Source organism: Saccoglossus kowalevskii, chromosome 15, assembly GCF_978046115.1.
Source record: "Saccoglossus kowalevskii chromosome 15, keSacKowa6.1, whole genome shotgun sequence".
Lineage (NCBI taxonomy): Eukaryota > Metazoa > Hemichordata > Enteropneusta > Harrimaniidae > Saccoglossus > Saccoglossus kowalevskii.
Genome location: NC_140655.1, coordinates 17,642,024 through 17,665,638, shown reverse-complemented (window position 1 = coordinate 17,665,638; position 23,615 = coordinate 17,642,024). Strand labels below are relative to the sequence as shown.

Here is a 23,615-nt window from a genome sequence, read left to right as displayed (position 1 = left end):
TGTAAAATGTAATCGGCTATTTTATTCGCCCGTAATTGGTACAAAGATCTTATTTTTTGTAAGCGTAAAAAGCATTTTCAACATTAATTGTCGTAATTCGTACGCAATTTCCAATATTGATTCTTAAAAACAAATTATCAAGAATATTATGAAAATGTAAAATGTAATTAAACATTTGCTTTATCTGTAAATGTGTGAATGGAACTTTCCCTTTTATTTCCTGTAAAAACGTAAAATGCATTTTTCATTTCCTGTAATCTGCACCAGCTACCCCCCTTGCCCCCCCCCCCCCCCCATCATCAAATGTGTGTGCTTGTGTTTTTCTTTTTTTCTGAACTGCGTTAGGGGGCTTCGATGGGTCAAAACCTGAGTCAAAGGTCATATCAAGATGGCGGCTCCAATGAGAAAGTCGGTCGAATTTTTCTTCGATGTACTTTCCCCATATTCCTGGATAGGATTCGAGGTTCGTATGATCTCTTCATATAAATGTATTTATATAGTTTTTTTTTTTTTTAATTATTAGCGTTTCATCAGCTCGTGATATGGTCACCCACGTACGTTAACACGTCGGACGTAACCTAACATTCGAGGGCTCACACCACTAATTAGATTTCCATAGATAATAATGTTAGCGTTTCGGTGAAATTCTTTAAAAAAAATTATAAAGATGAAAATATAGTTTTAAATCTGCTGAAACCACATGTATTTAACGGAATTCTGGAGAGTTGCTCAGATTCATAGGTCATCGGTACTTGTTCATAAACTAAGCTCAGTTGACTGAAGTACGCCCTCAGACATCGCATTTCAGGTAAAATATTGAGAATAAAATGCTGTGGCCCTGATTTAGTATAATATTTTAATAATGAATGTCCTACAATCAGTGGGTAGATCCACGTTAAAATTTATTACGTGGAACATCTATGGTAGTTTAGAACATAAAATTAGAGATAGTAGTTTTATAGATAACATCAGAGGTACATTACTTGGGGTTTGCAATGCGCTTCATTCAATTCTCATCTCGTAGATAGCGAGACTGATGCTACGACCTTCTGACATGACATAGGTGGTTTGTAATAAAACAATAAAACATGTATTACCACATTCATATTCAAATTTTTCTGAGTTGAAACGCTTATGCGAGAGCGAGATTGAAACGGGATCTTGGTACCGTGTCACCGTAGTTGCAAATCCCAAGTAATGTACTTCTGATAACATTAATACTTTTGAATTTATTAGTTTAGTAGAAACAAAAACTAACATTCATTCTAAATTAGATATCCCAAACTACCACAACTTTCCCTCATTTAGATCAACAAAACATAAACATGCTCACTCACACTCTGGCGGCGTAGTATTATACTACACAAATATTTACAAACATGGTATAAAACAAATGGAAGTAGTTGCTAGGATTTTATTTGGATATGACTTGATAAAAGGGTATTTGACTTAGATATAGGCAAATTGGTGGTCGTGGTGGTGGGCTGAGGGGGTGGGGGGCCAAATGTGATTCAATAAAAATTTTGTGCCAAATTTTTAAAATATTGCGCAAATGGCGCAAGGGCACAGCCTGGTGAGAACACTGTAAGTAGTAGTATCTATTCATGTGTGTTTGATATAATTTTAGAGTAAACAAACGGGGGGGGGGGATGTGTGCAATAAAATAGAGATGGGTTTTGTAGATGCAATCAGTAAAGTATTTTGGGATGTTGAATGCTCATGAATCCATTAATTTGTTAATCTAATCTAAGTTTGAAAATTGAGGCTTGTATTCACTTTTATAATTTTTTTTTAATTATCCCATATGTTTACACTTGTCATTAAGGGGAGAGTAGGAAATCAAATAGGTGGTTCACCACGGTAATCACCACGGCTCTCCGCGGTACACCGCTTGACTGACTGACTGCTTGTTGCGTAAAACAATGGTATATGTTGTATTATAAGCATGTATTTATCACCAATTCCAAGAGTAAAAATCGTAACTTTCGAAGGTACCAGTATTATGACTAATACCGGTATATTTCATTTCGGCAACCACCTTTGGTTGCTAGAGCTGAGCTTGCTATTATTTCAAATTTAGAAAGGGTGATGTGATTACATCCCCATAGTGTATCATATCGTCTTTCACAAAATGTTAAAAAAAAGAAAATAAATAAATTGCTGGATTTCATGGGCTAATGCTGCAAATGACTTGTACTCATTACACTAATACACACAATGCAGTATGATTAAATTAATATACAACTTCAATACATCTTATGTTCAGATCAGGAAAATCTAATAATAAAGATATTAAAAACAAAAACTATGAACATGAATTTTTGTTTTATCCATAGATTGTACTTGATCAAATAATATTTGTTAATATTTATTTATTTTTAGCAAATATGCAGGTACAAAAATAAATGGAACATGGATCTGAAGTTCAAACCATTCTTTCTTGGAGGTATAATGCACCATTCAGGTGAGTTCGCTGATGTTATGAAGGACTCTCATCTTTTTGTTTAGCGTGTATATGCATGTTCTCTGTGACAAGAACTAGTTGCTCACCGCCGAAGATGAAGTAATTATGTGTTTTGCTGCTGTTGTACATATATATATGTTTCCAGGTTAATAAAACAACTTATCGACAATACAATCATAGCATATTCCACAATTGACTGTCTATTGTAAAAATAATAAACACTCCTTATTGTACTCAAATCTCAGATCCCCACTGACCGTTGTTGATACAGCGACAATACATAATGATTTACACAAAGAAAACAGTTTGAAGTTTGCACCAGTTAAATGTTTCATTGTTATGCAAATCTCATACTGTATTTTTAATACTTTATTTTAGCTGGAATTAATTTTCGCTGAAAAGGCTTTTTGGGTGTATTGTATGGAATTTATTTGCACTGATTTTTGACGAGTTGAATGTGAAACATAGGAAAAACAGTATATTCGCTGGATTTTATTTTCACTGAAGCATCCCTTCACCGAAAATAAATTCCAAGCGAAAATAAAGTATTCTACAGTGCATCATAGTGAATTGTTTGTTATTTTGTTCTAGAGAATACCCCACCTGCGATGAATCTTCATAAGGCAAGGTATGGAGTCAAAGATCTGCATAGATTAAGAAATTATTACAAAATACCAATGAATGAGCCTGCAGATTTTGTTGATGTTATGTTTGTCAAAGGTAATTGTTTTATTATTGTAGTTATTCTGTGCATACTGATTAGCAGATGTGCATATCTTAAAGCGAGAGGGTCGTCACCTGCGCATGCAACGATAACAACACACACTAACAACGCAAAGGCTCATGGGTAGACGCTTGTTTATAAACAATGACACGCTATGGCCATCTGACGCCAGCGCAGGTGACAACTCCCCCGCTTTAAAGGGAATAATGTGTATGTCTAGAGAATGGTGGTGTTTGTGAAAAATAAATGGCTGCTACTCCTTTGTACCAATTTCATGTACAGTAAAATACTTTATTTTAGCTGGAATTAATTTTCACTGACAAGGCTTTTTTGTTATTTTGTATGGAATTTATTTTCAATAATTTTTGCTGAGTTTAATGTTAAATATAGGAAAAAGGGTGTATTCGTTGGATTTTATTTTCAGTGAATCACTCCTCCAGCGAAAATAGCGAAATTAATTCCAAGCAAATTTAAAGTATTGTACAGTATTCTGATAACTTTATTAGCATACATTTTTAATTTTTTTCACTTTTGCTTTCATGGCTAGTTTGCCACCATGCACTCTCAGTGAAATATTTAAATTTGCATAATTGAACGCACCACAGGCATGCACTCCACTGATGCAAGTTCTGAGTGTTCATTTTGATTTTCAACAAATATTATAATAACTTGTAGTAATGACCAGAAAATGTGACTAGATCAGCGGTTATTATACTGTTGCATTGATAACCATTGTCGCAATTTTCTCGTATATAAGTCTTTCAAAAGTTCTACAACAGTACAATGAAGTCCATGTTCCCATACTCAGGTAGTGTGAGAGCATAGTGGAATTTGATGTTATCAAATGTTGTCAGGCGCAAACCCAACACTGTACTCAACACAACCGCTAGGATTGACCTTAAAATCACTCTGATGTGTGTGTCTGTTTGTGTTTGTCCTTAGCGCCAATTGTATCTTGCCCCACAATTCCAGGATTGTATGGGCACATTGTTACTATTTGTTTTTTTGATATCTTTTTAGCTCCGCTGTCGACTTTGAGCGGAGCTTATCATATGAGTGATTGTCCGTCGTCGTCGTCCGTCGTCCATGTCAATGTTTTACTTTTTCGACTTCTTCTTGAAAACTACAAGCCTGAATGCTTTGATACTTGGTGTATATGTACCTTGGGTAGACCTCTCTTAGGTTTGTTCATTTCATGTTGATATCTTCAATTCTCTAATTTTGGTGAATATTTTTGTCATTTTTGGTAAAAAGTGATATTTTCGACTTCTTGTTAAAAACCGCAAGTGCAAATGCTTTGATATTACATATATAGGTACTACATGTGGACCTCTCTCAGATTTGTTCATTTTGTAATGATATCTTTAATTCTCTAATTTTGGTGAATATTTTTGTCATTTTTGGTCAAAAGTGATATTTTCGACTTCTTGTTAAAAACCGCAAGTCCGATTGCTTTGATATTACATATATAGGTACTACATGTGGACCTCTCTCAGATTTGTTCATTTCGTGATGATATCTTCAATTCTCTAATTTTGGTGAATATTTTTGTAATTTTTGGTAAAAAGTGATATTTTCGACTTCTTGTTAAAAACCGCAAGTCTGATTGCTTTGATATTACATATATAGGTACTACATGTGGACCTCTCTCAGATTTGTTCATTTCGTGATGATATCTTCAATTCTCTAATTTTGGTGAATATTTTTGTAATTTTTGGTAAAAAGTGATATTTTCGACTTCTTGTTAAAAACCGCAAGTCTGATTGCTTTGATATTACATATATAGGTACTACATGTGGACCTCTCTCAGATTTGTTCATTTCGTGATGATATCTTCAATTCTCTAATTTTGGTGAATATTTTTGTAATTTTTGGTAAAAAGTGATATTTTCGACTTCTTGTTAAAAACCAATAGTTCAATTGCTTTGATATTACATATATAGATACTACATGTAGACCTTTCTCAGATTTGTTCATTTTGTGATGATATAGTCAGTTCTCTAATTTTGGTGAATATTTTTGTCATTTTTGGTAAAAAGTGATATTTTCGACTTCTTGTTAAAAACTGTAAGTCCGATTGCTTTGATACTATTCATATTGTTCATTTTCTAATGATGTCTTCAGTTCTTTAATTGAAATGTGCATTGCTAACAGCGGAGCTATCTCAGCCGATAGGCTGCTTGTTTTCATTATCAAGAAATTTAATCTCAAATTTGAGGTAACTTTTCACCAGTAACTCTTCTGAGATTTTTTTGGCTTGGCCGATTTTGTTCATACTTGGCAGGCACTAATCTTGTAATAACAGTGTTCAGATGGTCATGCTATTTATTTTGGCTAAGTTGGATATAAAAATTACAACTCAATATGTGCTAGTAATAAAATGAAGTGACTTCTGAAGAGTGAAAGCTTTTGTGAACTTCGTATACGGGGCCCGGTTTTAGATATAAACCAACTTTAGCTTCACGTTCATGTCCTACCATGGCAACAGCCAAAAACATGTTTGTTTTGTGAGCGGAGCAGATCGCCAACCAACCGACCGATTTGTTTCAGTGAAATAATAAAATTAAACACTAAATACTGGAATTTATGTCAAAGTGCATCATACAGCAAAGGTATTATCACGAAGCGATGAGACTACTTTTGCATATGATACACATTATTTTATGAATAACCTCATATTATTTAAACAACATCTAACCAACTGGAAAATGTCTTTTTCTTTGAATTAAATCAATTTTTTACCTGTTTATCATTAGTATATGCTATAGAATACAAAATATCAGTGTAATGTATACTTGTACTCATGTTATATATATTTGTGAGACGCCCCTTACTTGTAGGTCATTGGAGATGACCCCTAACACGTGATGTAAGTTATTCTCTGGTATGATGACATTCTTGTAATGGCGGCCTGTATGAAACATCGTGTGAATGAATAAAAGCTATTTCTGCCTCACTGGTTGGACTTGTGTGAATACATTACAATCACTATGTGTTTACTCAAATGTATTTTGTGTTGATAACATTTTTCCTTAATCCAATGTGCTCTTCTAATAAAAAAGTATGAGGTTTGACCTGAACACAACTTCCAATCACCTAACAAAATATCTAATTAAAGCTTGATGATGTCTCAGTTTGTACTCATTGATTTGCACAACAGCCAAAGCTGCCATCTTTGTTTATATGAGACCCATATATCTCGTGCATGCGTGGCGCGACGACTACCGCCCATTAAATATCTTCTCTTTGATATTCTAAATATTCAGGTTCGTTGTCCGCACAGAGGCTGTTAACAGCTATCTCAATGGACCTCAATAATGAAGCAGTCGAAGACGTGTCCAGACAGCTGTGGCTCAGAGTTTGGTCTAAGGTAAAGTGAGAAAACTTACTAGCATATTTTGAACTCGTTACTTGGCTTTTGTTGAAAATAGAACGTGTACAGTTAATGCTAATTGTATAACATGTACAAAATGGTGCTAGTTAGTCATAGTCCATAGATTAAAGCAGAGGAGTCGTCCCCTGCGAATGTATCAGATGACCATAGTGTGTCATTGTTTACAAACAAACATCTACCCATGCATGAGCCTCTGTGTTTTTAGCGTGTGTTGTTATCATCGCTTGGGACTCAATTCTCGCGTGTGCGCAGGTGACTACCCTCTCGCTTTAAGGTAGAGATGCAGGTTCGTGGGCACTTGGGAGTGAAATTTTTTTTTTTTTGCTTTTTATTATCCAAAAAGTCTTGGCTATAGACTGTTGAAATTTTGTAGAATTGTGAATAGTGGAACATACTCAAAAAACGATTTAAAAATATAGATAACAGGTGCAAAATTATCTCTTTTGAATGCTTAGCAAGGCTGTACATAAATAATAAAAAAGAAAACATGGTGAAGAAAAGAAATGACGGGATCTCCATATTATGCACTGTATTTAACTTTTTACAAAACGGTAATACATTTAAATTTGAAACTGTAACAGCCATTTTAATTATGAGCATTAGGAAACTTCTTACTGAGTGAATTGTTATGCAAATTAGCAATAATCTCAGCTTCTTTTTAGTGCACATTCCAGAACTTTAAAAAAAAATAGCGCCTGACGCTTTGACCTTTTGTTTTGAAATTTTTACAAATGATTGACAATGTGTTTATCTTCAAAACGCCGTCGGGGCATTGTTTTTAGTTGAAGAGTGTTACAGCAATCGTACAGACAACTAGCCTGGGTGTTAATTTGTGCATAAACTTGAAGTAGTGAAATTTGAGCTGCTGCCCTACAAAATTGACAACTGGTAGACAGTTTTCAAGACGGCGCTTTCTTCATAGTAAACAGATGCACCCATAAACCAATTTTGACAGGAAACAGAAGCATGGTTTAGAAGCTAATTTTTTTTAAATCACTTTTGACCAAAAAAGCACATTTTTGTGCACATTTCAAACTACAGTGTCCATAAAAATAAAATACTAACAAAACTTTAAAATTCATACAATAAGCTTTCCGAAAATATATAGTTTTGTGGACAAGGGAGGTCATCTTGGTTTTCTAATTAACTAATTAATATACCTGTCAGGTAAACTGCATCATATTTTTCAGGCAATGCCCCATTTATCAATGAATAATCTAAATAATTGTACTTGTAACAGACAGATATTGTGTTACGCATGAAATCAAACAAAGATCATGGCAACTTAGTGGCAATACAACAAACACAAAACAATTTCTGGTATTTCCACACTATAACATGCTGTACACATTTGATGATGTTTAATTTTGATGAAGTTAGGGTATCTGAATGCCCTACTCTCGCCTGTAAGATAGGCATTTTGACTTTGAACTACTGTAAAGGGGTTAATTATTCAAATTACTGTGATTTGAATATGAATTTTTCAGGATTTCATTCAATTCAAACAAATCTAAGTTGGATATTTGTTTTCAGTTTGCTACAGGAGTTAGAAAAACCTCAATTAATTTTAATAATGTTATCTTGTAAATATAGTAGTTAGCAAAGTAGACAAAAGGGGATTTTCCCTTTCCTATGAGATCTCACATAATTTGTGAAAAACACTGATCAAACGTTGCTGCAGAAATTGAATGATTTAATTTTGAACTTTTCTTTTTAATATACTGTAAGATGACTAATTTTCGCTGGGTTTAAATTTCGCTGATTTACCATTCCAGGCATATTCAGTGGGTTTTAAATTCACGGTTTTATCATTTAGATAATGTGTTCTATGCTAAATTTTACATATTGACTGGGTTTTAATTTAGCACATTTTCCAGTCTGCGAAATAAGCTGAATTAAAACCCAGTGAATAATTAACCCCTTCACAGTACAAGCTCAATTGCTTTGATACTTGGTATGTAGGTACCTAGGGTGGATTGCTCTCTGTCAGGTTTGTTCATTTCTTGATGATATCTTCAATTTTCGGCAAATTTGTTGTCATTTTCGGTAAAATAGTCCGAAGTAGTCCGAAACAGGGACTTATGTTTTGGGTTTCGTCCGTGCGTTTGTTCGTGCCTTCCTGCGTCTGTCGTCATTTCTCAGAGACGCCTGGACAGATTTTCTTCAAAGCTGATACAAAGACAAGTCATAATGGAAGATATGTGCACATCGATTTATTTTTTATTTGGTTGATATTTGACCGACTGGCAGCCATTTTTATCCCACAAAACACCAAAATAAACATTTGGACATGTCATCAATCGTTTCTCGGACATGCCTTGATCGGTTTCATTCAAACTTGGCATTGTCATCAGTCATACCGGGTTACTGATAAAAAAATAAATCCCCAAAAATAAAACATTTCTTGAAATTAGCCTAAATTCAACTAGTGAGATTGTGCATTATATTGTGTACACACCAGCAAACTATCTAACCTTTTCAATTCAGTATACACTTATATTTATTTTTTGCAGGATTTAGACATTACAAAACCAGACAGTCTCTTAGTGGTAAGAATATATTATATTAAAATCATGTATGTATATATACTTGCAATGTACATGTTTACAGGTTGACATTATGAATTAGTAAATTCACTGTCAGTGTGTGATTATGTAACTGACCATTGAGGATGACCACAATATTTTGGTTAGAAAGTACCAGGATGTGTGACATTTAGTTCAGAAAGTACCAGGATGTGTGACATTTAAGGTTAGAAAGTACCAGGATGTGTGACATTTAAGGTTAGAAAGTACCAAGATGTGTGACATTTAGGTTAGAAAGTACCAGGATGTGTGACATTTAGGTTAGAAAGTACCAGGATGTGTGACATTTAAGGTTAGAAAGTACCAGGATGTGTGACATTTAGGTTAGAAAGTACCAGGATGTGTGACCTTTAGGGTTAGAATGTAACAGGATGTGTGACCTTTAGGGTTAGAAAGTACCAGGATGTGATATGTAGGGTTAGAAAGTACCAGGATGTGTGACATTTTGGTTAGAAAGTACCAGGATGTGTGACATTTAAGGTTAGAAAGTACCAGGATGTGTGACATTTAGGGTTAGAAAGTACCAGGATGTGTGACATTCAAGGTTAGAAAGTACCAGGATAAGTGACATTTAGGGTTAGAAAGTACCAGGATGTGTGACATTTAGGTTAGAAAGTACCAGGATGTGTGACATTCAAGGTTAGAAAGTACCAGGATGTGTGACCTTTAGGGTTAGAAAGTACCAGGATGTGTGACATTTAGGTTAGAAAGTACCAGGATGTGTGACATTCAAGGTTAGAAAGTACCAGGATGTGTGACCTTTAGGGTTAGAAAGTACCAGGATGTGTGACATTTAGGGTTAGAAAGTACCAGGATGTGTGACATTTAGGTTAGAAAGTGCCAAGATGTGTGACCTTTAGGGTTAGAAAGTGCCAGGATGTGTGACCTTTAGGGTTAGAAAGTACCAGGATGTGTGACCTTTAGGGTTAGAAAGTACCAGGATGTGTGACCTTTAGGGTTAGAAAGTACCAGGATGTGTGACATTTAGGGTTGGAAAGTACCAGGATGTGTGTCATTTAGGTTAGAAAGTACCAGGATGTGACATTTAGGGTTAGAAAGTACCAGGATGTGACATTTAGGTTAGAAAGTACAAGGATGTGACATTTAGGTTAGAAAGTACCAGGATGTGTGACATTCAAGGTTAGAAAGTACCAGAATGTGTGACCTTTAGGGTTAGAAAGTACCAGGATGTGTGACATTTGGGTTAGAAAGTACCAGGATGTGTGACATGAGGTATGTAATGGCAATCTTGAGCTTCAACCTGAGCTTGCTCAGAGTCTACCTGAGCTCCACCCTGAGCTTCAACTTGAGCTCCACCCTGAGCTTCAACTTGAGCTTCAACCTGAGCTCCACCCAACTTGAGCTTGGGAAATTATTTAATATACTGATTAGTTTTTCATGCAAATTTATCTTAATTTATCATTTGAATAAAATATCTTTTTTGTCCAATACGTTTAGGATAGTATATCTAGTTTGGGTGAAAATCTATACAAATTAATACTGCATAATAATTTGGTAGATTTAATTTGGTTTAAATCACATGTGGATATTGCACAATTCTAAAGAACTTTTGGAAAAACTCTGATCTAGATCTTTATCTGAAATAAAGTCTATTAAAACATTCAATTTTAGATATTGATCATCAATCATTTTTTCATAAGAATGGTTCTCGGCGATATAAATATATTGTTCTAAACTACAATTCCACTTATTTCGTCAAGAATGAAACTAATGCCACCACTTTTTACAGTGAAGAAGACATTGTCCTCATGCTTGAATTTTTGATAAATAATATATTTGTTAAGTTTGGAGGACATATATTTAACTGTGCTCCCTTGCTGACCGACTTGGTTTTATTCTTGTATGAGACCGAGTTTCTTCAGAAACAAACAATTAAAAGAAGCTAAATCTTTTAATTTTACATTTAGATATATTGATGATGTCCTTTCCATCAACAATCCTAACTTTTGTGATTCGCTCCCATTGATATATCCCACAGAACTAGACATTAAAGAAACTACAGAATCAGCTTCTTCGGCCTCATACCTTTACATTTACCTCGAATTAGACAACAATGGTCATCTTTCTACCAGACTTTATGACAAAAGAGATGATTTGTAATATTGCTTTTTGACATTGATTGTTTGGATTATAGTTGGGTATTGTTGCTTGGATTTACAGCAGAAACTCAAAACGAATTTGGCGCACCGACACTGTGCTCCAACTTGAGCATCTGAGATCGAATCAGCTCGGTTTAAGTCACCCGTTAAAGCAAGCGAAAGAAACGCACTCACTAGCGAAAACGCACATATCTCTAAATATAGTTTAAACTTGTCATCGAAAATGATTGCACGGTTTGTAAAATGAAGTCTCCCATTGATGGTAGTTTTTTTTATTGAAATCAGCAAATATGGCAACAAAACTGAGCGACCTGGGCGTAGAAGCCAAAACGGGAAATAATTTTACCCCAGTATTAATAGTGGAAGATCATTACAATAACCATGGAAGAACCCCTTACTACCTTCCATGAAACCTGAGCGCTGCGCCACGCTGCGTTTTAACTTGAGCTTGGCATATTGTTTACAACGGAAGCTCAAACAAAGTTGGGGCGCCTACACAGAGCTCCAACCTGAGAGTCCCAGGTCACATCAGCTGTGTTGAAGCATGGAGGTAGAAAAGAGAAGTTAAATATTATGTTTCCAATTCTGTCATCGCCCAAGACTTTCTGATGGCACAATAAGAGCGAAATAAATTCTTGAAACATTATGTTGAAAATAAATCTCACCTTTCTGTCAAAATATTACTATGATACAGTGTATTTGTAGTTTTGTTGTGCTTTTAAGATGTTTTTGTCTCTAATATATTTTATCTTTTGTCTATTCATGGAGCTTTTTTTTAGCTCCATGGTCTTTTCGACCAGGGTTGTTTATGTTTGAACAATCTAAGGTAACAAATCACTAATAATCGGCTTTATCTGTCATTTACTCATCGAATCTTAGGGTACCAGTATAACAAATTAAAGTGCAACAACACAGAATAATTAGCAGCTTGTGTCTATTCACAGTATTGAGCTCCATCCTATATAGAAAGGCTGTGGTATATAGAATGAATAAAACAAATAATAATAATAACTTACTTTGTTGTTATCGAATCTCTGTTGAAATATAGATAAAATTACAATAAAGAAAAAAATCATAATAATAAAAAAGTAAAAACAGAAAATTCCGTTGAGACAAGCGTAAAATAAGTACACATCAAAAGTACACGTCAAATACAATACATTTATAAAGAACACATCAAAAGTCTGTTTTGGGGTGGAGAGGTGTTAGACCTAGCTTTGTTTATAATAATAATAATAACAATATTCATTAGACGCATAAAATCCTTAGGAAAGGATAAAAGGGTCTTACAGAAAGAAATTTAAAAACTATAATCTAAAAAGAAAAAGAAAAACCTATTCTAAAAATATAAAAAAAATCAAAAACAAATATGAATAAACAATCAAGACAATTTGCAACCAATGGTGAATACAGAATATAGAATGAACACAAAATGTAACCTAATACACTGATAGTTGTTGCTGTTTTGTTCCATAGCTGTTTTTTAGGAAGACAGCTAAGGCTGGTGCTAGAGTATGGTGGGCTGTACATTTCATTACAAAATGCTACTCATCCTCAATTATATTTTGGCTGCACAAATCACATGTTCTTTTATCCAGTACGTGGCACATTATTATGTCTGCCTTTCTCAATTTTAAGGTCATGGTTGCTTATCCTGAATTTTGCAATTAACCTCCTAAGACCATGGTTCTGCATATTCATTAAGTAATTTTCAATTTTTAAATCTTGTTTAAAAAGTCTGTATGTTCTTAGTTTGTTTTAGCCAAGGTTTGTTTTCTATTATCATTATGCATGTAAAAAATCCAAATGATTTTTTGATTTTTTTTTGAATAAATTTTTCTTATTTATCTTGAGTTTACAATGGTAATAACATCAATATCTTGCATGAGGGTTTCTACACTTGTAAACCATTTACTTTTTACATTCTTATTTACTAAGTAGGCTTCTCTTAATAATATGTTATCAGAGTTTGTTACTCGGTTGAATATATATATACTTAAGTCGTTGTTTCTTGATAAAACAGTCAATTGGGTACCTTCCTAGCTCACCATAAACAGCCATTTTTGGTGTGAATTTGGAGAGACCAAGAATGAACCGACAAAATGAAAGATGGACATCCTTGGTTTGGTCTTAATGTAGCTAAGCTTGTAATCAAACCATAGTACATCCATGATCAAACAAACCAGGGCATAGTCAAGCCTGGTTTTTACTCATCAAACTTTGCAAAATTTTGTTTTTTAATTCGGGTTAGATAATCAAATTTACTCAAATCCCCCTTCAAATACCAATATATGTACATATATCCCTGTGCTTATAAGTATGCTAATTTTTGTTACGAGGGTTAAAATGGCTGGACAACAGGAAGTGCTCTACCTGCTGCCAAGCTTCAAATTATGATATCACATATTTAAACAATGTTTTTATCAATACTTTTAATTTGTTTCCAGTTGACGTTTTTGATGAGCAGAAAAAAAAAACAAGCGGGTGACGGAACAATCTTTTCTGTTCTGCAGTTTTACTCAAGGAATTGTACCTAGTGTTTATTCTCTAAGACAGACCGGAAACGGAAACAAGACAGAAACAAAAGATTTTTCAAGTTAGCGTGGGGGAAATAACGTTGCTAAGTATTATCGTCAGGGAAAGCTATTGTTTAAGCTAGTCTGTGATTGGTTGCTGGCAATGTTTGGGGGATTTTGACCAGTTTGTGAAGTAGGCTTGTCTTAGAGAATGTGTATTGTTTATGTGTTAACGATGAAAGTGTTTTGTTCTGCCTATGTTATACCTCAGACTACTATAGAACAGACTAGCAACACCTATTGTATGTGTGAATTGGGGGGCATGTAAGAGAGGAGGTGTGAGCCATGGCTAATATGCTGGTAGTTAATTGACACGTCTTTACCCGAAGATCGCATGTTTTCGTAATGTCATTCTAGTGCATTGCACATATTTTCAGATCTAACTGAAATTCGAATCTGAGTTTTGAAATTAACAAATCTGAGAGAGGTCTACCCAAGGTACATATACAATGTACACCAAGTATCAAAGCATTAATTGTAAAACATTGACACGGACGACGACAGACAATCACTCGTATTATAAGCTCCGCTCGACAAAGTGGACAGCGGAGCTAATAAAACTGAAGATGAATTACATAATAAAACTGAAAATAAAAACAATTACTTTCAGGTACTTTTGTTTACTATTACCTTTATCTTATTATTAACCAACTCAACTTCCATTTATTACTTTATTGTTGTAGACTGATAGTAATATTAAATAAACATTATTATTATTTAAATAATTAGTCAATTTTTCCTTTTCAGAATAAAATAAAACTGTAACTGCAGAAATAAAGATTAGAATAAAAAAAGGAAAAATGTTTCATGTGTGTGAAACAACTGCTTTAATGTGTGACTCCAACACAACTGATTTGAATTTAGAGCTTCTGTTGTAAACAATTTCCAGGGTTCAAGTTGGGTGGAGCTCAGGTTGACTCTGAGGAAGCTCAGGTTGAAGCTCAGTGTGGAGCTCAGGTTGACTCTGAGCAAGCTCAGGTTGAAGCTCAGTGTGGAGCTCAGGTTGACTCTGAGCAAGCTCAGGTTGAAGCTCAAGATTGCCATTACATACCTGGTGACATTTAGGGTTGGAAAGTACCAGGATGTGTGTCATTTAGGGTTAGAAAGTACCAGGATGTGACATTTAGGGTTAGAATGTAACAGGATGTGTGACCTTTAGGGTTAGAAAGTACCAGGATGTGTGATATTTAGGTTAGAAAGTACCAGGATGTGTGACATTTAAGGTTAGAAAGTACCAGGATGTGTGACATTTAGGTTAGAAAGTACCAGGATGTGTGACATTTAGGGTTGGAAAGTACCAGGATGTGTGACATTCAGATTAGAAAGTACCAGGATGTGTGCCATTTAGATTAGAAAGTACCAGGATGTGTGTCATTTAGGATGAGAAAGTACCAGGATGTGACATTTAGGTTAGAAAGTACCAGGATGTGTGTCATTAAGGTTAGAAAGTACAAGGATGTGACATTTAGGTTAGAAAGTGCCAAGATGTGTGACGTTTAGGGTTAGAAAGTACCAGGATCTGTGACATTTAGGGTTAGAAAGTACCAGGATGTGTGACATTTAGGGTTAGAAAGTACCAGGATGTGTGACATTTAGGTTAGAAAGTACCAGGATGTGTGACATTCAGGGTTAGAAAGTACCAGGATGTGTGACATTTAGGGTTAGAAAGTACCAGGATCTGTGACATTTAGGTTAGAAAGTACCAGGATGTGTGACATTTAGGGTTAGAAAGTACCAAGATGTGTGACATTTAGGGTTAGAAAGTACCAGGATGTGTGACATTTAGGGTTAGAAAGTACCAGGATGTGACATTTAGGGTTAGAAAGTACCAGGATGTGTGACATTTAGGGTTAGAAAGTACCAAGATGTGTGACATTTAGGGTTAGAAAGTACCAGGATGTGTGACATTTAGGGTTAGAAAGTACCAGGATGTGTGACATTTAGGGTTAGAAAGTACCAGGATGTGTGACATTTAGGGTTAGGAAGTACCAGGATGTGTGACATTTAGGGTTAGGAAGTACCAGGATGTGTGACACTTAGGTTAGAAAGTACAAGGATGTGTGACATTTAGGTTAGAAAGTACCAGGATGTGTGACATTTAGGGTTAGAAAATACCAGGATGTGTGACACTTAGGTTAGAAAGTACCAGGATGTGTGACACTTAGGTTAGAAAGTACCAGGATGTGTGACACTTAGGTTAGAAAGTACCAGGATGTGTGACATTTAGGGTTAGAAAGTACCAGGATGTGTGACATTTAGGGTTAGAAAGTACCAGGATGTGTGACATTTAGGTTAGAAAGTACCAGGATGTGTGACATTTAGGGTTAGAAAGTACCAGGATGTGTGACACTTAGGTTAGAAAGTACCAAGATGTGTGACACTTAGGTTAGAAAGTACCAGGATGTGTGACATTTAGGGTTAGAAAGTACCAGGATGTGTGACACTTAGGTTAGAAAGTACCAGGATGTGTGACATTTAAGGTTAGAAAGTACCAGGATGTGTGACACTTAGGTTAGAAAGTACCAGGATGTGTGACATTTAGATTAGAAAGTACCAGGATGTGTGACATTCAGGGTTAGAAAGTACCAGGATGTGTGACATTTAGGGTTAGAAAGTACCAGGATGTGTGACATTTAGGGTTAGAAAGTACCAGGATGTGTGACATTTAGGGTTAGCAAGTACCAGGATGTGTGACATTTAGGGTTAGAAAGTACCAGGATGTGTGGCACTTAGGTTAGAAAGTACAAGGATGTGTGACATTTAGGGTTAGAAAGTACCAGGATGTGTGACATTTAGGGTTAGAAAGTACCAGGATGTGTGACATTTAGGGTTAGAAAGTACCAGGATGTGTAACACTTAGGTTAGAAAGTGCCAAGATGTGTGACCTTTAGGGTTAGAAAGTGCCAGGATGTGACATTTTGGTTAGAAAGTACCAGGATGTATAACATTTAGGGTTAGAAAATACCAGGATGTGTGACCTTTAGGGTTAGATAAGTACCAGGATGTGTGACATTTAGGGTTAGAAAGTACCAGGATCTGTGACATTTAGGGTTAGAAAGTACCAGGATGTGTGACATTTAGGGTTAGAAAGTACCAAGATGTGTGACATTTAGGTTAGAAAGTACCAGGATGTGTGACATTTAGGGTTAGAACGTACCAGGATGTGTGACATTTAGGGTTAGAAAGTACCAGGATGTGTGACACTTAGGTTAGAAAGTTCCAGGATGTGTGACATTTAGGGTTAGAAAGTACCAGGATGTGTGACATTTAGGGTTAGAAAGTACCAGGATGTGTGACACTTAGGTTAGAAAGTACAAGGATGTGTGACATTTTGGGTTAGAAAGTACCAGGATGTGTGACATTTAGGGTTAGAAAGTACAAGGATGTGTGACATTTAGGGTTAGAAAGTACAAGGATGTGTGACACTTAGGTTAGAAAGTACAAGGATGTGTGACATTTAGGTTAGAAAGTACCAGGATGTGTGACATTTAGGGTTAGAAAGTACCAGGATGTGTGACACTTAGGTTAGAAAGTACAAGGATGTGTGACATTTTGGGTTAGAAAGTACCAGGATGTGTGACATTTAGGGTTAGAAAGTACCAGGATGTGTGACATTTAGGGTTAGAAAGTACCAGGATGTGTGACACTTAGGTTAGAAAGTACCAGGATGTGTGACATTTAGGTTAGAAAGTACCAGGATGTGTGACATTTAGGGTTAGAAAGTACCAGGATGTGTGACACTTAGGTTAGAAAGTACCAGGATGTGTGACACTTAGGTTAGAAAGTACCAGGATGTGTGACATTTAGGTTAGAAAGTACAAGGATGTGTGACATTTAGGTTAGAAAGTACCAGGATGTGACATTTTGGTTAGAAAGTACCAGGATGTATAACATTTAGGGTTAGAAAATACCAGGATGTGTGACCTTTAGGGTTAGATAAGTACCAGGATGTGTGACATTTAGGGTTAGAAAGTACCAGGATGTGTGACCTTTAGGGTTAGATAAGTACCAGGATGTGTGACATTTAGGTTAGAAAATGTGGTATTTAAGGCTAGATGCTATTTGACAATTGCTATCTACATTTTACTTAATTAAGCCTGATTTTTGTCCACATTCAGGCAGCGACAAGTGGAGGAATTTCAGCAGAGAAAGCCCAGAAACTTGTAGAAAGAATTAAAGATAAGGATGTTAAAGATAAATTGAAAGCGAGAACAGAAACAGCATTAACTCATGGGGTATGTTTTAGGTCTTTGTGTAACAAAGTTTTCTCTGTGATCATATCTATGTTTGTGGTTTTGTAGAATAAAAACTCTCAATAGACTGAATGAATTGTAATAATGTAAAGCTAGCATGTATGTATTTCTCCCTCTCTTTCTAGGCATTTGGTGCACCCACTATTTTAGTTCATGTTGATGGCAAAGCACATATGTTCTTTGGATCTGATAGGATGCACTTGATAGCGCATTTAATGGGTATGTTATACTTGCTAAGATATACAGAGCCCTATTAAAAAACTGGGATTTAATTCGGAATGATCTGTTATTGTGTAACATTTTTCCAAATCCCCCCCTTATTGCATTTCGTAGAAATATCAACTTGAAAGATAAACTCACAAGTTCTACTCTACGTACTGACAAACTCGTGAAAAATGACACACCAAACGACGAAGAATTACTTTCCATTTTAACTAAATTGTATAATGAAAGTAATAACGTCAAACATTCTGAAAGCTAAATTAATCGAACGATTCGGTCAAGTACTGTTCCGACTGATGAAGGGTTCAACATAGAACCCGAAACAGCACCATCACACTAGTGACTAATCCAATTACGGATAAATTTGAGTGCTGTATCGACATAGGCTTTCTTCGTACTCAGTTTCGTATTCCATTATTGTTTTCGTGTTTACTTCTATCAGGATCACACCTGAAAAATATTTTAACACGGAATATTATATCTGTTACGTATTTAGTTAGCTAATGCAATACTGCCCTCAGTCGATGAAATGTTCGTCAATCCACCACCCCCATCAATAAGTGATTTTTTACATTCAATTAAATATAACCACATAAAGATAATCATATTTTACTGAGATATAATATAATACAATGTGATAGGCAAAGTGACACATAAAGCACATGACTAACTTCACATAAAATGCAAGGTGAAAATTATAAGGGTTGAGTTGTCTCCATTTCGTTGAAATTGTTCTCGTGATCGTAGATAATTATGATGCACAACATAAACTATTATGGGAAATGATTGACACATAAAATTATCAGTAAGAGGCTGTCAGATAGGGCTGAGCCTTTCAAGATGATGTCGCTCAGGGTCACCGGTAAGTTGTCATCTGGCAACAAAATCTCCAAAGTTTACTCAACAAACAGTTACAGCTATTGTCGCTTTAATCATATCAAGTTGTCTTAGACTACCTTTCCAGAAAGTAAACTTGATTGAAAATTGACACTAATTTCATGCATGGAAGAAGGGCACTTTTTTAAATTGCTTCAAATTAAAATTGGATCAAACATTGACCAGATGATCAAAGTTTCCAGTCGAAAGCTAAATATTGAATGTATCTATTTCATAAGGGTTCATTTTTAGTCCCCGTTCGGACGGAGTCCGAAAACGGGGACTTATAATTCGGTGTCTGTCCGTGCGTCTGTGTGTCCGTACGTACGTCCGTCCGGAGTTGTATCTCAGAATCTCTTGGACCGATTCCGTTCATTCTTTGCATGTACCTAGTAATTTATGTGGGACATATGCACATGCAGTGGTTTAGTGATTCGATTCAAAATGGCCGACTGGCAGCCATCTTGTTTTTTGAAAATGTTGTATTTTGGACATGCTTTGTCAGTTGTCATTCAAACAAGGTACATAGATTAAACATGTTAGGATACATGTCCATGACGATTTATTTTGCAATTGGATCAAAGATGGTCGACTAGAAGGCATCTTGTTTTGTTTTTTTATGCGGTATCTTGGACGTGCTCTGTCAGTTTTCATTCAAATTTGCACATACATGTACTTTATACATGTTAGGATGCATGTTCATGACAATTTATTTCAAAATCTGGTCAAGGATGGCCGATTGACAGCCATCTGACTTTTTGGCCTTACTACTATATTTCCACAATTTATGTACCATTTTCATTCGTATTTGGCACATACATCATACATATCAGTGTGTTTCATAATCAGATGAAAGATGGCCGAATAACGGCTGTTTTTATTTTTGGCCATATTACTACTACACGAAACACGTGTTTTGATGTAAATAATCAATCTGTTGTATACGCCACTTGGAACTCAATTTTCAAGGACATGCTCTCGACAACCCCTCCGCTTTAATATGACGAGCACAAAGAGAGATTTCAAAAATTTAACGAGGACTGTGTCATTTTCAATGACTTGCTTTTTATAATATCTATTTTTTATTTTTTAGGAGAAAAGTATGAAGGTCCTCTGAATGAACTTTCAGCTCTGAAGAAGTGAACAATTGAGTGGATTCAACAGGAATTCTGGCATTACAGGGGCTATGTCATCCAAACCGTCAAGTTGTATTGAGTGTGTACTGTAAACTCATTATTAATTATTTGCTTTTTTCACTAATGAGTCAAATCTGCTGTTAAAGCGAGGGAGTCGTCGCCTGCGCATGCGTCAGATGGCAATAGCCATTTACAAACAAATGTCTACCCATGAGCCTTTGCGTTCTTAGCATGTGTTGTTATCATCGCTTGGGACTCAATTCCCACGTGTGCGCAGGTGACGACCCTCCCGCTTTCACTTCACATAAAACAGTGAAATTAAATACTGTGAAAATTAATGATTTTACAGTACCAGTATTAATAGTTCCTTTTGCACTCCACCCCCTAACCGTAACTCTAACTGTCTCTCCAGATAACTGTTGGTGTCCTTAGACATATATAAAATTAATTTGGGTAGCGCTGGAGAGAAGGGGTTGGGGTGGTGGTTGTGCAAAAGGAACTTTTTCTATTTTGGTGCATGTCATAACAATAATGTATGTTTGATCAATTTCAAACACATAATCCACTATTTCTCATTTTTGAAAATGGGAACATGCTTGTGATAAATATATATTATGATTATACTGCATGTATTGTCAGTTTTTGCATATGGATTGGATTGGTAAAGATTGGATTGGATTAGTATAATATACCGATGGATGGTTAGAGATGTGAATGATACACACAGATGAGTTTCAACTATTTATTCAGTGGGCAGCCATTACTGGTTGCTAACTCTAAAGGTACAATGCATCATGGGTAGAGAGGGCAAAGGTCAGCAAAGGTCACAACCTCTGCAATACAGAATACTACAATTATGTATAATAATGCATGTAATCCCACTTTTTCAAATTATAGAATTTATTATGACTTGATAAATTGTTTGATTTTTGTTTCAAAATTTCTTTTGGAAAATTAAAGTGGTTGACAGTAATCTTTGATTAGGCTAAAAAAAATGTGTTGTTTTTGTCTCAGGGAAAATAAAAAAAATGATGCGGATTTACTTCTGGGATTTATGTACAGCGATTAACATTTCTTAAATAATGCTTTGGGATTGACAAACAAAAACATCTACCCATTCTACTGTACTAGTATATGTCACACTACAACAGGATGTGGAATTGCAAAAATATGTCAGGCACTGGTTTTTTGATAGGCTTTGTTTGAAAATGCTCCCATATTTTGTTTTCCAGTCTTACCGTATATCTTTTAACTGAATTAAAACATAGATTGTATATAATCAAAGTGTATATATTGACTGCTTTGTTACAACAGTTTAAGTTGTTAATAAAACTACTCATGAAGTTTGTCTTTTTTCTCAAAAAAATGATTTCATCGTGTTTTATTTAGACCGTTTGAAGTCAAGACAATGTTAAAGTACATATGCGCTGATAATTAGATCAGGATTATGGAATCTACAAGTGTATGACAGGAAAAACTGACAGGGAGGGTCTTTGAAGTTTCACTTTCAGATCATTTCTAGTACTTTATTAGGGTCACATGAACAATATTGTGAAATATTTATTGATCTGAATTAGAATAAAAGTTGCCCTTATTCTGAACTATGGGAGACAAAGTAATTCATGCTATATGGAAATATGTGTAATTTCACACACACAGGAAGACCTATTGAATAGCAGTAACTAGAAAACATGTGACCTTATGGGAAAACAAAACTGTTGCCAATCATTGAAATTCAAACTTAAATTTCTTCCTTGCCTGCATTACAGTTTTGTGTTACAGTGCCATCATTCGGTTTCTGTGTGAAAACAAGGGGTTGATTCCTAGCTCATCCAATAGACCATTTTCTGTTCACTGCGAGAATCGCGCGTTATGCGTGAAATCGAACGTAAAAACAGGACAAACAAAGGTCATAGCGTCGTAGTCGCGTCAAACATCGTGTGGGATTCGACAAACGCGAAAGTATTTCGGGGACATTTCCATGCTTAATAATGTGCTGTCCACATTTGATGATAGGCAATTTCGATTAAGTAAGGGTATTCGGAAGCAATATTCCTCTGTCGAAGATCGGCCAGTCAATGTAAGCTACGAAATAAAGAAATTCTAGTTCAAAATCAAATCGTTCGATTTTTGCGACAGACGTTCGACTTGCGTCTTTCATGCATCTCGCGAGATCTCGCAATTGTACAGAAAATCACCTATTGTTTCCCGGTATCCCAGGTTCGTCGTATTCTAATGAGTTAGCAAACATTTGGGTGGGGAAATCACCCCCTCTATGCAGACAAATTTGGAACATTTTGGAGCAAGTGCACAAGTTTGTAAGCTATTGCCGCAGCTCAAAACTTGTCTAATCACAAAATACTTCCTATGATTTTGATTCTTTTTAGCCCAAAGACTGAATATGCTACACATGATCACAGGGACTGTGACATGATTGATACAGAATGAAGCTGTTATACTTTTTACATGTTATGGTATGAATTATATAATGTACCTGGTACATGTTCACATAAAATAAAAGTTTTCTGAAATTTAAACATATTGTGATACATGCGTATATGCAGTTATAATAAGTAACATTAAAGGTATAATGGATTATACGAGTTTTTATATCAAAATAAGTTCACTATAGATGCCATTAAAAATATCTGCTATGACAGATTTGATATTGATGTTTCAGGTTTCATATCTGTAACAATATGTTTTGTGTGTAATAACCTGGATTAGTATGGTTTCACTTGTTCAATATGTAATGGTGTTTACAACATTATGTAATATTTTTTTGTTTTGTTTTTTCTTGAAATTGGTTTAATTTTTAAGAGAAATTATTTAGGCAAGTGTGAACAGTTTTAGATTTGTGTGATCTGAATCCTGCGAAAAGCTGTAATGGAAACATTGCAGCATTGAGATGTATTTGAGTGATATATACAAGTGTTAAAACAAAATAAGGGAGGTTTACAGTAGTCATTCACATACCCCTGGATGTTTATACTTATAAATTTAAATATTTATAAACCTATTTGTTTTCAGTCTCTGCAGTCATATCAAACTAAAATAACTGGATAATCCAGGACCTTAAGTTGAATTTTATATTCAACTTATTGTGGCAAAATCACGATGTTCTGCTGTGACACCCCCCCCCCCCCCATGATCGTGGTCCCTTCCAAATTCAATTTATTTGTTGTGTAAGTCAACAATAGCGACCTCTAGTGGCAGATAGGATATGGATATTATTCTGGAGGGTCGGGTCAGAGTTCAATTTAAG

At 35.3% G+C, this 23,615-nt stretch overlaps 2 protein-coding genes across 3 annotated transcripts in view; one reads left to right on the top strand and one right to left on the bottom strand.

Annotated features, from left to right (window-relative positions):
* LOC100368971 (small ribosomal subunit protein mS22-like) overlaps nucleotides 1–23,615 on the bottom strand; it is a 333,717-nt gene that overhangs the window by 153,275 nt on the left and 156,827 nt on the right. The window lies entirely within an intron of this gene.
* On the top strand, nucleotides 357–21,634 carry LOC102808613 (glutathione S-transferase kappa 1-like). Of its 2 annotated transcripts, XM_085508317.1 has the most exons (8): nucleotides 357–463; nucleotides 2,383–2,464; nucleotides 3,056–3,184; nucleotides 6,455–6,558; nucleotides 9,096–9,131; nucleotides 17,982–18,098; nucleotides 18,242–18,335; nucleotides 20,308–21,634. In XM_085508317.1, the coding sequence occupies exons 1-8, from the start codon at nucleotides 389–391 to the stop codon at nucleotides 20,355–20,357; spliced, it is 687 nt and encodes a 228-aa protein (XP_085364443.1). In that variant the 5' UTR covers nucleotides 357–388; the 3' UTR covers nucleotides 20,358–21,634. The 2 variants fall into 2 exon arrangements, with proteins under 2 accessions (XP_085364443.1, XP_085364444.1); XM_085508318.1 differs by lacking the exon at nucleotides 9,096–9,131.